This window comes from Patiria miniata, unplaced genomic scaffold, assembly GCF_015706575.1.
Source record: "Patiria miniata isolate m_02_andy unplaced genomic scaffold, ASM1570657v1 HiC_scaffold_1, whole genome shotgun sequence".
Taxonomy (NCBI): domain Eukaryota; kingdom Metazoa; phylum Echinodermata; class Asteroidea; order Valvatida; family Asterinidae; genus Patiria; species Patiria miniata.
Genome location: NW_024037047.1, coordinates 36,550,516 through 36,566,877, shown reverse-complemented (window position 1 = coordinate 36,566,877; position 16,362 = coordinate 36,550,516). Strand labels below are relative to the sequence as shown.

Below are 16,362 nucleotides of genomic sequence, written 5' to 3'. Positions count from 1 at the left end.
TCAAAATAACGAAAATAACGGCATAAAAATTAATCATCCGCAACGAAAGAAGTAAATACATGTACATGTACTTGCCTCAAAAAGTCGGAAAGCGAATGTTGGCAAACGGTGGGAAAATGACGGCAGCAAAAGAAAATGAAATTGACGAAATTACGAGAAAAAAAATCACACCATAATGAACAAAATATCTGTTTAGAAAATGACTGAATTTCAGTTATATACATCGGCATTTCAAAACATCAAAATTGTTGGCATTGTCGAGAAGTGCCTTCAAAAAGACCTAATTGCCCCCCCCCCCCGACCCACCAAAAAAAGTACATTGTGAAAGGGTACAACTTATTGGCAACCTGCCGTTATCGGTGTCAGCACATGTTCGTGTGCATTATGACAAAAAGAGATCATGTCTGTTTTCAAAAGTAAATAGTGGAAACATGGGTAGAATCGTTTAGTTTCTATTTGGTAACAAGTGGCCTTATTACAAGTGGGCTTAGACATAATGCTTTGGAATGTTTCACTTCAGTAACAAATGGGCTAGGGCCAGTGTTTTCGTAGCCCTGTTCACTTAGGAAAGAGTTGCAGCTTTCATCAAAGAAACTGATGATCTAAAAGTTGAGACTGCATGGATGAGCTAGGCTGCTTTGTCTGGACGAAAATCAACCCTCCAAGGCTCGAACAGCCTCATCACACAGAAACTCGAGGAACCGGAAGCAGGGAGGAGGACCGACAGATGAACGGATGATCTGCTTGCTGGGCTACCCATTACTATTTTTTGAGGTTAGTTTACATGTTGGCCTCCTCTTCGCGGAATCAATCAAGTCACAGAACTCATCAAAATCGGCGATCTGACTCTGTTATAATGTTCTTCCACAAACAACGAGTTCTGGTAGCAGGCTTTGCTTTGTGGGGTTAATTTAATGTTTTCTTTCCCCTTTCTAGCCCTGGCACGAATACAGCTCAATATTTCAAATGTTTTCTTTTGTATCCTTTCAGAAAAATGAGGACCACTGACTGATGAGGGAATTGCTTTACTGAGATTGATGAGCCTGCCTCAAGACATCGTCAGGGCTCCAACAGCCTTATCACACAAACTCGAGGAACCGGAAGCGGGGAGGAGGACCGACAGATGAACGGATGACCTGCTTGCTGGGCATCCCATTACTGACTATCAGGTTTGTGTACATGTAGCCTACTTAAACAGAAACAGTCAAGAACTAATCAAAATGGGCGATCTGGCGCTCTTCTATGTTCGTCCACAAACAACGAGTTCTGGTAGCGGGGCTTTGCTTTGTGGGGTTTAATATTCAATGTTGTCTTTCCCCTTTCTAGCCCTGGCACAATTACAGCTCAATAAATCAAATGTTTTCTTTCGTCATTTGAATCCTTGCAGAAAAATGAGGACCACTGACTGATGAGGGAATTGCTCTACTGGGATTGATGAGCCTGCTTCAAGACATCGTCAGGGCTCCAACAGCCTCATCAAACAGAAACATGAGGAACCGGAAGCAGGGAGGAGGACCGACAGATGAACGGATGACCTGCTTGCTGGGCTTCCCATTCCTGATTATTAGGTTAGTTTACATGTAGGCCTCCCCATAACAGAAACAATCAAGGCACATAACTAATTTAAATGGGCGATCTGACTCTGTTTAATATTATAGGTTCGTCCACAAACCAGTTCTGGTAGCAGGGCTTTGCTTTGTGGGGTTAATTCAGTGTTTTCTTTCCCCTTTCGAGCCCTGGCACGAATACAGCTCAATAATTCAAATGTTTCCTTTCGTTGTTTGAATCCTTTCAGCAGAGTGAGGACCACTGACTGATGAGGGAATTGCTCTACTGAGATGAGGATGAGCCTGTCTCAAGACATCGTCAGGGCTCCGACAGCCTCATCAAACAGAAACATGAGGAACCGGAAGCAGGGAGGAGGACCGACAGATGAACGGATGACCTGCTTGCTGGGCTTCCCATTCCTGATTATTAGGTTAGTTTACATGTAGGCCTCCCCATAACAGAAACAATCAAGTCACAGAACTAATTTAAATGGGCGATCTGACTCTGTTTAATATTATAGGTTCGTCCACAAACGAGTTCTGGTAGCAGGGCTTTGCTTTGTGGGGTTAATTCAATGTTTTCTTTCCCCTTTCGAGCCCTGGCACGAATACAGCTTAATAATTCAAATGTTTCCTTTCGTTATTTGAATCCTTTCAGCAAAGTGAGGACCACTGACTGATGAGGGAATGGGAATGAGGGAACAGAAACCCGAGGAACCGGAAGCAGGGAGGAGGACCGACAGATGAACAGATGGCCTGCTTGCTGGGCTTCCCATTACTAATTCTTGAGGTTAGTTTTTAGTTACATGTACCTAAAGAATAAGCAGAAATAAGTAATAAAAATGGATGAATTGGTGCTCTTCTATATTCTCCCACAAATAAAGAGTGCTGGTAGTGGGGCACTGCTTTGTGGGGTTAATTCGAATATTTCTTCTCCCCCCCCCCCCTTGCTCTACCTTTCAGATATTTCTTAATAATTCGGATATTGTCTTTCGTCATTTGAATCTTTTTACAGACATGATGACCACTGACTGGTGAGGGAATTGCCCTAAGATGGATGAGCCTGCCTCAAGCTCCCATAAGCTGGGAGGACCAACGGTTGACTGACTCTGCCTGCTTGGTTGGCCATTACCAATTCTTAAGGTATGTTTACTTGAAAAGAGACCAGGGATATGTAGGCCTACACTTAAATTTGTTATTCCTTTAATACTATGTCACCTCTTACGATGCTTGATTTCCTCTTTAAATATTAATTCTAAATTATGCTGTTTACTCTTTTTGTCATGTTTTAGAAGATGAGGACCGCCAAGCTTGGATGAGACTGGAAAATTACGAAGCTGCTCTATCTGGACAAGGATGCCCTCATCAGACACTTTCCAATTTGCGGAATATTGGATCCAAAATCAGACTGCATATTATTTTAAAAACATGAAAACGACGAAAATACGAATTCTTACGCCAAAGTTACCGCTATAATTGGTAGAAATAATAGCTTAAATCACTGTTACTTGTTAACTTTACTGAGATACCTATTTCTGAAATATTTGACAACGAATACGACGAAAATTGAAGAAAAAAAGTCAAATGTGTGTAAAATACATTGCAGTGAAAATCAGTCATGAGTGGATTTTCTACTCACAGAAATGCTTCTCCGCTTCCAACAAGTGGCTAAGAAAATGATGAAATTTACGCCGAAAATAACTGAAATCAGTGTTGTTTTCACCTTTACTGCGATACCTACCCGAAATAGTTGACTAAACGCGTGTGACGAAACGTGGAAACAAAAATCAAATCAGCCTAAATAAATTACAACGAAAATCACATAGTACGTGGAGTTTCTTCTCGCAGCCCGGCACTCTGTTTCTACAGGTAGCTACAGGAAAATTACGAAAATTACACCGAAAATCAACGCGGCAAATAAGTGAAGTGACGAAACATATTTTACACGGCTAAAAAAATCACAGCGTTAGTGAGAGAAATAATACTTGATATCAGTGTTATTTTTCTTACCTACAGTGTAAAAAAAATTCGATTGCGGAAGAATGAAATTAAAGAGACGAAAATTACGGTAAAAAGATTAACAGCGGCAGCGAAAGAAATAAATATTTGAAAATCGGTAATTTTTTTAACTTCTAGGCCCTATGCCATGCAAAAATTTGCTAAGGAAAAATGACCGAAATAATGTTAACAAAAAAATTTCAAATTGTAATCGGCAGCCACTTCCGGTACGGTACCACACTGCTTAAAAAGTCGGAAAGCGAATTTCGGTAAAAGGTGGGGAAAATGGCGGCAGAAAAAAAAGGTAAAAAAATGACGGAAATTAAGGAAAAACTCCATTATATCGATGTAAAGAAAATGACTGAATTTCAATTAAAGCAGCATGTTAAAGGCATTCCCCCGAGTTCTAGGCCTACACCACATCTTTTAAGTATTATTCGTCGGCGAAAATAACTGCAATTTGTGACTTTGTAAAGAAGTTTGCCTTCAAAAAGGCCAGAAATAGCCTGGTTATGCATGTGAAAGGGTACAACTTAAGTGTAATCAACAAAGCGATAGGGAAAATGGCTGTATAAGACATGCGACATATTTACTATCGCATGCGACATTTCTGCGTGTTTTTGTAAAGGTTTAAGCTTAATCTACATCATTTATGTGAGTCCGATTTGGAAAGATCGGCAGGGATACTCATTTGGTTGTCTTACTTTGACCTTTGATAACGTATAAGGCCGACAGTGCTGTTTTATTGAAGGGGAGAACACGAAAACCATAACGGAAAAAAAGCGTTGCAGTAGTTAAATAGATCGGTCTAATATAGACTTTCACGATCAAATCTTTGTGGGCTACGAGTATACCGTACTTAATGTAAATTTCAAAAGAAAGCATTTCAAGATATGCGACAGGTTTACAGTAACCTAGAAAACTATTATTTCCTTGTTGATGTTAGCCTACGTGTAACCCTCCTTCCGTATAGTACTATGTTCAATGTAAGTCCGGTTTGGAAGGGATCGGCAAGGATTAAGATGGCATTTTGTCATCTTAATGGTTGTTTATAGTGTGCGAGTTATATGCAGTTTCCAAAGCAACCTGCCATTATCAGCGTCGGCACATTATGACACAGTAATCGTGTCTGTTTTAAAAAGGAAATAATGGAAACATGGGTAGAATCATTTGGTTTCCATTGAATCCTACCCATGACCTAGTTATAGGTAGGCTTAGACAAGGGCGGATCCAGAACACAATTTGGGGGGGGGCCAAAAAAAAATTTGGTCCCCCCCAAAAAAGTGGGTCTCAAAAATTACGGCGTGGGGTTCGGGGCCCGTGAGGGCCCCGAAAATTTTTTGGATTCTAGATGCTCTGTGGTGCGATCTGAGGCAATTTCTGACCACTTTAACCAATTTTTTTTGAGGAAAAGATGGTGGTGTACTCATTGCCTGCCTTTATTGCGATGTCACATTAAAAAAAAAAAAAAATTGGTTTCGTTTTGGGGGGGGCCATGGCCCCCTTTGGCCCCCCCCTGGATCCGCCCTTGGGCTTAGACATAATTATTGGCTACATTTGCAATGTTTCACTTCAGTAACAAATGGGCTAGGCCCAGTGTTTTCGTACCCCTGTCCACTTAGGATGATCTAAAAGTTGAGATAGACTGGATGAGCTATGCTGCTTTGTCTGGACGAAAATGAACCCTCCAAGGCTCCAACAGCCTCATCACACATAATCTTAAACCTGCAACAGACAGTTAACAATGGACAATAATGGAAACTTGCTGAAAAATTATTGTAAGGGTAATAATTTGTCACTGGCTTTTTTAGCAGTGACATGTCTGGGAGAAGGGATGTTCCTTTGATCGGTCCTGGGTCATCCAAAATTATTGCATCAATAAGTTAATAATTTCATATTCCTTACCTTTAATGCATTCAATTGGATTATAAATTATAAACGAGGTATCGCCTAAGGCTTTCTATTTGCTTTTTGTTCAGTTGACAATGGAGAATTTTGCTCTATAAATTTAATTTGAAATTGAAAGTGCATTTTTAAGAAAACCAATGTAAGTCATAAGAGTTTTGAAAGATTTCAAAAAGGATTAATTTATTGTTTAAAAACTGAAGAAATGTAACAAACTTATTTTAAATTTAACGTCTTTAACAAGACGTCGGTTTTATCTAAAACGTGACTTTCTTTCCATTGTATATTCATTAGAAAACACAAGAACGTTTAATTTTTGGGAAATTTTAAAAGATAAACTGTTCAGGAACTTCTAACCATCAAAATGCATTGCAACAGGTATAAGTGACACTCAAATTACATTTGTGTTTGTCCTTTTGTGATTTATTTCATTGCACTTTTTTTACTTGTTATATTTTTTACTTCGTATGCACAATTGTTTTTCTTGGTGGTTTTGCATGTCTTTTCATTTTCTTATTAATAATTAACTAACCTCACAAAAGGATAAACGCAATATATATCGAGTGTTTGAACTTGCCTCGCATATTTTTTTCACATAATAGTTAAATTAGACAAAATATAGTCCTGAAATGTTTCAAAATCTAGGATTTTTTTTGGAGGAGGGCATTCCCAAGTTTTATCTTCCCTTTTTAAAAATCTTATTCACAAAATGGCGAAATACAAAAACCTGGCTTTACCGTGTACAGTCATGTAGTCGTTGCTTATGTAATAATCATCTATGATATTATAAAGTGATTGTTAATTTCTCAAATTTATTGGCCTTCTGCCCACCTTTTTTTCCTCATTTGGAATCTTTTGTATTTGTTTGTATGAATTGGTTTAAATATTTGTATGTTAATAAGACTATGGAATTAAACAAAATAAATAAAACTTGAAAGATGTGAGACACTTGATGTCCTTGGAAGGTTGTCAGTATTTTGCCTATTTTTGTTTTAGTTGTTGGCGGGGGAGGTCAAGCTACTACAAAAGTAACAAAACCCAGCTGAAATGACGTTTTATTATTTATGGGTGATTGGGGGCGGGGTGCGCACATAAAGGCACGTCAGGGAATATAAAATAATTAGGTGTTTTTGTAAGGGAAATATTTACTCTTAAACGGAAATAAAAAAACATCTCCTAGGCTCCTAGGTTCTACCTTTTAAGATTGTCCAATAAAAAGACCCGAATTTGCAAACGCCGGCCAAATCACAATTTGCATGCCCCCATGGGCTTTTAAAAAGAATTTTTGCAAATGGGAAAGACACTTTGGAAACATCCAATCAGTTTGAATATGCTTCATGAATTTTTGAATAAACGAGCACATTTTTAAACCGTATTTATTTACTATTATTTGTCGATGTGGTGGTGGGGTGGCTGGGGGGTGGCTGGGGGTGACTGCGGGGGGCTAGACAGAAGACATATCAGAAGTGGCGCAATAAAACCGACGGCGGGCGCAATAATTTTGATTAGGGTTTCAAAAAATTCTACGCGAGTCGTTAATTTGCACAAAAAGTGCCCCCACAATTTTTTGTAAAAAACGAGACCGTCTAGTTTAAAATCGGTGGAATCGTGCGAATATAGCCGAGGATCATCTCCCTAGCTTTTGGGCTATTATCTAAGAGCAGATTTGATAAAATTAGGTCCAAATATGGGTCCAATTTGCGCGAGAAAATGTAGGGATGCCATTGGTAACTTTGGCAGTATGGCTCAGCATTACCGGCAGGCTTCAACCCCATTACGGACACACTCTCGCAAAATGTGGTTCGGCAGCTTTCTATACAAAAACCTCGTTGGCTCGGGATTTTGTGCGTAAACCTTATCAGTCATCAGCCGATCACGCTAAATTGACTTCGGCCGAACCGCAAGTCCCATCATAAGGAATAAGTTAACCGGACCATTTTTTCCGAGAGTGTGTCTCTAATGGATAACCCTTCTTATATATCAATTCAACACTCTTTTTCTATACTGACGAATTTTGAACTGCTTTTTTATTGGCTGTTTTAGATTGCTGCGACCCTTTGGAGCGCCTGACGAAACGCTGTCGGGCCGCAAGTAATTCCAAGTGAAGTAGTTATCCCATTAAAAGTTCCATTATCATTCAAAAAGACATGGAAATAAGTGGGTATTGCTAAAGAAAAACAATATGGGTAGACCTATTGAAAACAAATTCCAAGATCTCGAAAATGGAACAGGAAGAGAAACGTTTCGAATTAAGATTGAATCATTTACATGATGAAGTCAGCAATAAGTCTAGTTTGCGGTGTAGTACCGTATGACAACTTCCCCAAACCTTTGCGTGTCTGCCCGGCGGTTCTTTCAGAATAAACTCATCGTAGAGACTATTTGTCTTATGGTCCAACAGCGCCATTTCTCATATAACTTGGAAGCTTACTGTTGGTGCTCTTCAAACCAAAAATCGGCGTATTTTCTCCTTATGAGGGGAAACCCGAAAACGGCGTGCACCTGACAAAACTCTTTTCACGGACGAATTTTCATACCTCTGAAATGTATTTAAAAAAAAAAAAAAATGAGACATCTCTCATTTTTTGTGTGCGAGGTACACTTATAATGAAACAAAATTAATGGTGGGGCGTTTCTGTTCAAATGATGAAGCCTGGCAAGTTGATTATTAAAAACTTTTTTTTTCATAGAGTTCGTTCATGTAATCACTGTTATATGCATCGAAAGAACAATGAACCACCATGAACCAAACAAACAACCAGTAAAAAAAGCACCAACATTCTGGCAACTTTTGATGCTGAAGCAGAGGCCTCATTTTGAAGGTTCCGCCTTGAATGAATTCACAGTTTTGCTCACATGAATATGGAAATTAAAAAAAAACCTATATGGTAGGCGCCAAGACACATATGTGGAAATGACAATACAAGGATTGAAAATAATCTTGAAAGCGACACAAACATGCATTTTCAAGGAGTGCATCAAACAATCTGTTGCGTGCACGATCACTATTTTCCACTGATATTTTGCATTATGTGATACATAACTTGTTAACATTTTGCAATTTTTAAACATGTTTTCTGTGTTTTATAATTCGGGGAGAAAAGTCATTTCCATAAGCAGGAGTGAAAATAACAGATCGGCCAAATGACTTCACCAATAGAAGGTTAGAAAAAAACGTGACCTATTGTATTTTTTTAATGGGGGAGGGAGGTTGCGTACACACACGCCCCTCCCCCGGGTACGGGTGATATCCTGTCCTTACCTTTTGGTGTTTGGATTTGCCGTATGGTATTGGATGAGTCCGTCTAGTTTTGGTGAAGACAATAATGCCATCGTTGCCAGGAGCCATCTGAGCCGTGTAGGACGACTCGTGCTGACCCTCATGACCTGTCTCATTGCAGTCGTAGCTCCAGTCGCTTCCCAACACCTGTTATTTTAATTGATGAAATTGAATGGTGTGAAAGAACATGCTTGCTGACAACAAGCATATTTGAAGTATATTTGAAGTCACGTTTATTGATTAAAAAACACGTTCTTTTTGTGTGTGTCAATCATATCTCTCTCATATCCCAAGGCGTCCTTCACTTACTTTTCAGTGTATGCGGAGGTATCCAGGCCCAATACGAAATCATATCCAGCGGGGAAAGTTCTAATTTGTTTTAGTTTTAAAATTTACTATTTTAAGGAAATGAAAGTGACACCATCTCACAAGCGTTACTACTTGTAGCCCCCCCCCCCCCCCCCCCACTGCTTTTAACCAATACGATCAAGAAAAATGTTAGAATCGGAGCGTATGAGTATGGGACCAGAGTTGTTTACATGCATGGCCCAAAAATTGATGATCCGGAATGCAACGAGTGCAGCTGATTATAACTGGCATATAATTGTGCAAGTTCCCTTTATTTTATCTCATATACCTGTTCTTGTGGAGGATGTTGCAGGTTAGCTGCCAACAGGCTGACCAGACCTTTCTTAATACCTATCACCAGATCATCCTGGTCACCTGGGAAGTACACCTGGCCAATCGCTCCATTCTCGCTGATGTCAAATGAAAACCTGTACAAGAGAGTTTAGGTGTATGCAATAAACGATTTTATAATCCCAAATACAGAGTGACCCCCCCCCCCCTCCAAAAAAAAATGCATCCCTAAAACTTTTGCCTTTAAAATAAAGACATCGGTGGATTTGAATGTTTGGGTATCAGATTAAAGCTGAGAACTTTTTCTTTCAAATACTGAAGAAAAAAAATCGGTCATGAAAATAGCACTTTGGGTTGCTGAGAAAATGCCAATTATGTAAAAGTATTTTTCAGCCTGTATACAAGTATTTCAAGCAGTGAAACATTTTACTGTAAGCCTACTGTGCAATTATCCTTCATTTGTGCAATTTCTTTAGTATTTTGACATATTTATGACACTGAATGGGTTTTAAATAGGACTAAAAAGGATGAGATACATGTGCAGGTTAAAAAACAAAAGGTAGTTCCATCAAATTCATTTGTAGGCCTACTGTTGTCATAATATTATGTCATGTTTTTTTTTTGTAAGGATTAGGACATGCACAAATAGGTACAGTTAAAATCCCTTACTGTGGTAATGTTTTGTGTACAGGATGAAAAATTACTAATTTAATTGGCATTTTCTCAGCAACCCAAAGTGCTATTTTAATAATTTTTTTCCCCAAGAATTTGAAAGAAAAAGCTCTCAGCTTTAATCTGATACCAAAAACATAAAAATCCACCGATCCCTTATTTTTAATAGGCAAATGATTAAGGGTTGCATTTGGGGGGGGGGGTGTCACCCTGTATACAAAATGATTGTAAACCATTAGTTGATGTGATGAACAGCTCTTGTTGCGGACAAGTAAGTGGGAAATAACAGTTACAGCAGCAATCAATTAATTGCATTTCTAGTGCTTTCATTTAACTCTTCAATTAAACTCTTTTGTTATGCTGCAATTCTTTGAGAGTAGCGCCATTTGATTAATCGCATTATTTCACCGCAACGTAGGGAAATGTCCTATGACTGTTTTGCAACCCAAACTTTGAAAACCCGAAACAGAAATTAGACTTGTGCTCCTTTTGTTTCTTCATCTAAGTTTACATGACTGTGTATCTTTCATCTGAAAGTATCCGGGCAATTGTTTGTCCTTTCTTGCCATCTTGCACATCGGCACATGTTCACGACTCGAAAGTTTACACAGGGTGCGAGTTGTAGTTCCTTGGCCCTCGGCCAATTGAAAGCACTATTGTATTTCATGATACCGCCCAAATGTCAGTATTTAGTACGTGCTTGGTCGTTCTGAAAGAGACATAGTGCGGTGGAAGGGTTTAGAAACTTTAAAGATGTATCTTTGTGTTATATCTTTGCTATTGTTGTCGGGAGTTTCAAACCGCAAGGTCCATTTTTAACGAACAAAAGACACACGGTCCAATGTCCATGCTCTTTAACGAGTTGGATTTTACTTCCAACAGTTTTTGCTTTCAATTGTATGTATTTTATTTCAATTTGAATTTTTTTTTATCTGGTCGTGTGCAACCCGGCTACGATAAGAAGTATTTTCTGGTTACATTTTTCAAAAAGCAATGATGCAGTTTCCGCACTGGGGAAAATACATGTCAGGCTACAAATTATTGTACAGTAATTATATACATAACTAAATATAAGCAGATTTTTCTTTCGATATTAAGAAGTGATCCATAAGTATTGCTTGCCATCAGTTATTCATCATATCAAGATGTCGGCAAACGACATGTACAGGGCTCAGAATTAAGACTTACCAGTCAGTAAAATCTCTCTCCTCGCTTAGATGAACTGAAAAGAAACAATTCAGTGACAGTAAATTTAAATCGGAGAATAGGTAGGCCAACAAATATTATTCTAAGATTTTGTTGGGATCTTCAATGATCGATGCTGATGTAAAGTTCTCGTTTAATTCTCTAATACATTTAACTTCATGCGGTCAAAGAATTTGTTGAAGAATTCTGCATTTTTAACATTCGTCTTATATATAGGTTTTCCCGGCCAAGTAAGCAGATTTGGCAGCCAAATTGGCGACCAATCACCCATTTTCGCACGAATTTGAATGCACGTTGAGATCAACATTCAATTACCTAAAAACACCAATCAATTTCACATTAAAAGCATGCGATTTCACATTTTAATCATGCAATTTCAATAATAGGGCATTCAAATTAAAATTGCACAAACGAGCATCCAAATTCGACGGAGCTTCCAGCTGAGTAAGTTTGGTCATTCGAATTCATCATTAGGCAATCATATGTGGAAAGTAAGCAAAGTAATTCGAAATAGGTCCATGTCGTTAAGTCGTTGGTTATTTGTTTGAATAAGATGGAGCGCTTTTGTTCCAATTTGGAAATATAGATATAAAAACCTGTCTCCCACAAGACTCTGCCACTACTCTGATCACCATGCAAACTGTTAGATTGAAGCACTAGAAATATCAATATGCCAGCTCATGCGCGTTACATGAGAATTTCAATTGTAGAGCATGCTCATTTGATGCCCAAGACTATCTTGAACTTGCAGACAATCTTGGCATAAACAGATATCTGCTGCCAGGTCAATTGTAGCAACGTATCTCAGATCTGGCAGACGGGAAAACCTGCCAAGAGGAGGGGCCAGAAACACAAAACTGGACCACGACATGAAGCAGAAATAATGAAAAAGTGAAAGAAATGAAAAGCCTCGTATCGTATATCTTCGTTGACTTTTATTTTGAATGAAAAAATTGCTAAATAGAATGTACGGAAATGAAAGCGAAAACAAGAATCTCATGCAAATAACCCTAAACCAAACCGACTGCTAAATTGAATGATCACTTAAACCGAATGACAAAACCTCAATTTAGGATGTGTTGAACATGAAAATGTCAGGTCTTAAAACTAATTTGATCGCCTGAAATCGCATACGAACCACGGGAATGAAAGCAGGGCGCTACGTCGCTTCAAATTGGCCACTATCAAGATGAATTCGAATGCTATTTTTGCAAAATTGGCCGGGAAAACCTATATTATACATGTATAAGTACCAGCCAATAATGGTCCATCAGTGTTTATCTCCAGTTTCAGTAGCATGAAACGACTGAGAATATTTCTATTCCCCCTGGATGGGATGTTAGTCCATCGCAGGTTACTCCCCAGCTAATACCGGTACCCATTTATACTCCTGGGTGGAGAGAGGCAATGGGGATGAAGTGGCTTGTCCATGGACACAACCGTACGGATTCGAACCCCCAACCCTCTGATCATGAGTCACGAACCCTAACCACTAGACCACGAATTATTATATAATTATATTGTAAGCCACTGTTATTTCGGTTGGTTAAAAACATCTGTAAAATGCTCTTCATTTGCAATGTTGAATGTTAAGGTTTTGAGAAGATTACCATTTAATATAAAGTGTTTCTACATTGAAGTGAACTATTAAAAAATCCGTATCATCTAACAGTGTTTGATGTGTCGGTTGTTGAAATAAAGTACAAAACAGACCTTACTTATCCGATATACCACGATTCATGGTAATACAATAGAAGATAATATACTGTCTAAAAGCGCTCATGCTCTTCAAGGAATTCGATTTGTTCTCCTAACGAATTTTGACATTAAATATGAATGTTTAACGACATAAATGCAATTTTTTCCTCATGTTATTTTCTATATCGCATCATATGTTATTTGATTGAATTGTTTATCAGTCGGTCCGTCGGTATGTCGGTGGGTCGGCCTAGGACCTTCACACAGCTCAACAAGCGGTGATGCCATTCAAATCTGCATTTAAAATTGCTTTATACAACGCACAGTCGTTTTCGTTTTCATTTCTTTCTTACACTGTCATGTTGTGTAGGTAATATTGTCATCAAAACCTCACTTTTTTAAGTGCACCTGCTTGGGACTTAAATCGAATGCAATCAATCCTCTTTAGTGAATAGCATTTTGGCTTCTAAATATATTCAATCACAGTTAACTCTGGTAAAAAAAAACAGTTTAGGAACTTTCCAGACTGACTTTTGACATTTGTTTTTATAGGGGTACTGTTTGAGCTCTTTATTCCATTAAATGTTTGTGAACGGTCGCCTTAGCAACGTGTAAACAGAGTACCTCCGAACAACAGAAAATGCACAATAAGACTGGTTTTCCTTGTAATTTGACCTAATAGAAATATTGAAGGTGCGCCAAATCGTTCTGGCGATATTTGAATTCAATCATTCTTTCGCCTGAGGGTGAAGCCGGAAACTCCGGGGGGGGGGGGGGATTGAATGCGTGAGAGCCTATGTGTTTACTATAAACGACTTTGTCAATATAAATTAACAAGAGTAGGCCTGGAGGCAAAACATCAGAAATCACTTCATGTCAAAAACAAACTTTAATGGAATAAATCCTGGGTACCTCGTTCCTCCTGGCTGGTTACGACCACCGAGTGAACCCGGAGGTAAATCTCCTGAAGCCCGCTGCTATTGTTGGAACTTTTCACCAATACGAAGCCAATCTATGTTGACATGAACATATAAACAGCATAAGTAAACGTTAATAAATAAAGCCTGTAGTTCCATCTCATCAGAAACTTAAGCTTTTTTCAAAGACAGGCTTCATCTAGAAGGGGACAAAGTTTGATTTGTGTGAAAAAGGTCGACAACTTTGAGTTACATTACTATACCGCAGTGCAGCACTATACAGGGTGAGTCAAAAAAGCAGAACTCAAACACCCAAAAAATATAATTTCATATTTAAAAAAAAAATTAGCACCAAAACATAATAACGACTGAAAAGCCATTTAGATGGAAAAACAACACACTGAAATTGCTCAATCCGTTCATGACCCAAAAACTTGATTCGTCCAAAAAAAGTAATTTGTGTGTTCTGACTGTTTGGAACAACAAAGCAAATGACACAGTCAACAACTGTCAACAACTCCAGTACACAATATCGTTATTAACAGCCCTGCTTATATAGGCAAACACTGTGATTTATAAAATCCACCTTTTTTTTTCAAAAGATGGGCCTTCAAAAGGACTTTGTTGAATTTTTTTAACTTTTAAACTGAGGTTTTATTGCTGGTGATGTTTGAAGACAATTTTGACGACGATTCTTGAAATTGCATTTTTGGACGAAATAGGTTTTTATAGGGCCATTGTGTTTATATGGTGATATACTTTGAACGGATTGAGCAATTTAAGTAATTGTTTTTCATCTAAAAGTACGGTAGTTTATGAAATTGGCTTTCCAGTCATTATTATTTTTGGTGCTACATATCTTTTTTTAATATGAACTTTTTTTGAGGTTTGGGTTCCGCTGGGTTTTTTTTTTTACTCACCCTGTAGTGAAGCTTTGCGATGTTATACTTTAATCACCATTTCCTTACAGGAACATCAGGCCTACTTTTCAGTTTAAGTTTTCTTTAAGGTCACTCAGTTACTTGAATTTCCTCTTATAAGAGAAGTGGCCCGACGTACATGTACATCAGCCCGCATGTTCTTGATGAGCAAGGCGCAGTACAATGATAGAGTACTGCAAAAACCAAAACAAACAAACAAACAAACAAACAAAACAAAAAACTAACTAACAAAAAACAACGAACAAAAACAACGCCAACAACAACAACAAAATAACCATCCATCAAACAGCATCAGAAAACCAGACAAACAAAAATTATTGTTTTATTAAATGGGCATAGAAGACATCAAACAAATTCCTATCGCATTTGAAAACGAGTTCATAGGAAAGTAAAAAAATCGTAGTCCATATAGAGATATAGAAAAAAACCAGAAAGTTTGGCTGCTTCCCTGCATCATGTATCGAAGACTTTGGCCTATCCCAATGATTTAGATAGAAAGACGATTATTGGGCGTACGGGAAAAAAACTCATTGTTATTTACATATTGAAAATTGATACATTTAGAGAAAAAATATTAAAAATACTAGCTCCTATTTTGTTTAATAATAACTTACATTCGCTTAAAGAATGATTATTTCTCAACACAATACTGTTTTTTCTATAGTATTTGGACGCTATGATTATTGATTTATGTAACTCGTTTACATAATCATTGGAACATAAGTTTAGGTTGTTCCAACTCAATATTGATTGGCAAAGAACAATAGGTAAGTTGGCCGCCAAAGATTGCTGGCATGTTAATCTCCTTTCATCCACTTTGCTGCAACATTATCCCTTTTAGCGTATACATGTATAAGTTATTTAACAAAATAGGAGCTAGTATTTGTATTATTTGTGATAGACGGTTGAGAGTGATCAAGATTAACTTTAGAGTCAACCATTTATTGTGCACGAGAACAAAACTCTGAATAACAAATTACCAAGTATTAAAATGCATGATATTTTTGTTCACTCAAGTTTAACGGTATCGATACCTTAGACTCGGTCTGCAGCGTCTGAACCATCTTCAGTTCCGTGGAGGAATGGAAGGTGTAGACGTACTCGGTGTCCGGTTTGAACCGGATGAAACTGGCAAGGACCGGACTGATCCAGCTGGTGCTTATGGAGAGTACCAGAGCTAGCTTCAGCATGGTGACTCCAAACCGAAGATTGGTCCTCCCTGCCGGCAAGGCCATATTGGTGGATGGCCTGCTTCGGTAGCAGGAAAGCCCGAAATCAAATACTTTAAGTTCTAAAAATGAGAAAGAAAAGAAAAACCTTGAATGTGAACAAGTACAACCCAGTGGTCACTTTCGTGATAGAATGAAGTCCATTTGGAGCTAGCATAAGGCCCCCCAAGGCAAAAGGGTGTAACTTCAATCTTGGCCTTTTTAATATAAAGTCATTTCTGGGGTTATTTGGGGCGCTGTTTCCCTTTAACGAACCCTCAAGTCCATATGTCCTTCCGTTTCAAAGATAACAGGGAGTGCAAAATTGTGCATGTATTCAGTTTCTTTGAC

The 16,362-nt window shown here is 38.2% G+C and overlaps 1 protein-coding gene and 1 long non-coding RNA gene across 2 annotated transcripts; one reads left to right on the top strand and one right to left on the bottom strand.

The window, feature by feature from the left end:
* The first annotated feature begins 2,283 nt into the window (after positions 1–2,283).
* Positions 2,284–3,468, top strand: LOC119729564. Its single transcript, XR_005271256.1, has 3 exons — positions 2,284–2,337; positions 2,563–2,690; positions 2,840–3,468. It is a non-coding gene; the product is annotated as an uncharacterized LOC119729564 (long non-coding RNA).
* A 1,796-nt stretch (positions 3,469–5,264) lies between these two features.
* Positions 5,265–16,038, bottom strand: LOC119733262. The gene is made up of 6 exons (XM_038206849.1): positions 15,838–16,038; positions 13,858–13,957; positions 11,230–11,263; positions 9,368–9,506; positions 8,713–8,877; positions 5,265–5,270 (listed from the first exon to the last, which is right to left on the bottom strand). The coding sequence occupies exons 1-6, from the start codon at positions 16,036–16,038 to the stop codon at positions 5,265–5,267; spliced, it is 645 nt and encodes a 214-aa protein (XP_038062777.1).
* Positions 16,039–16,362: the final 324 nt, after the last annotated feature.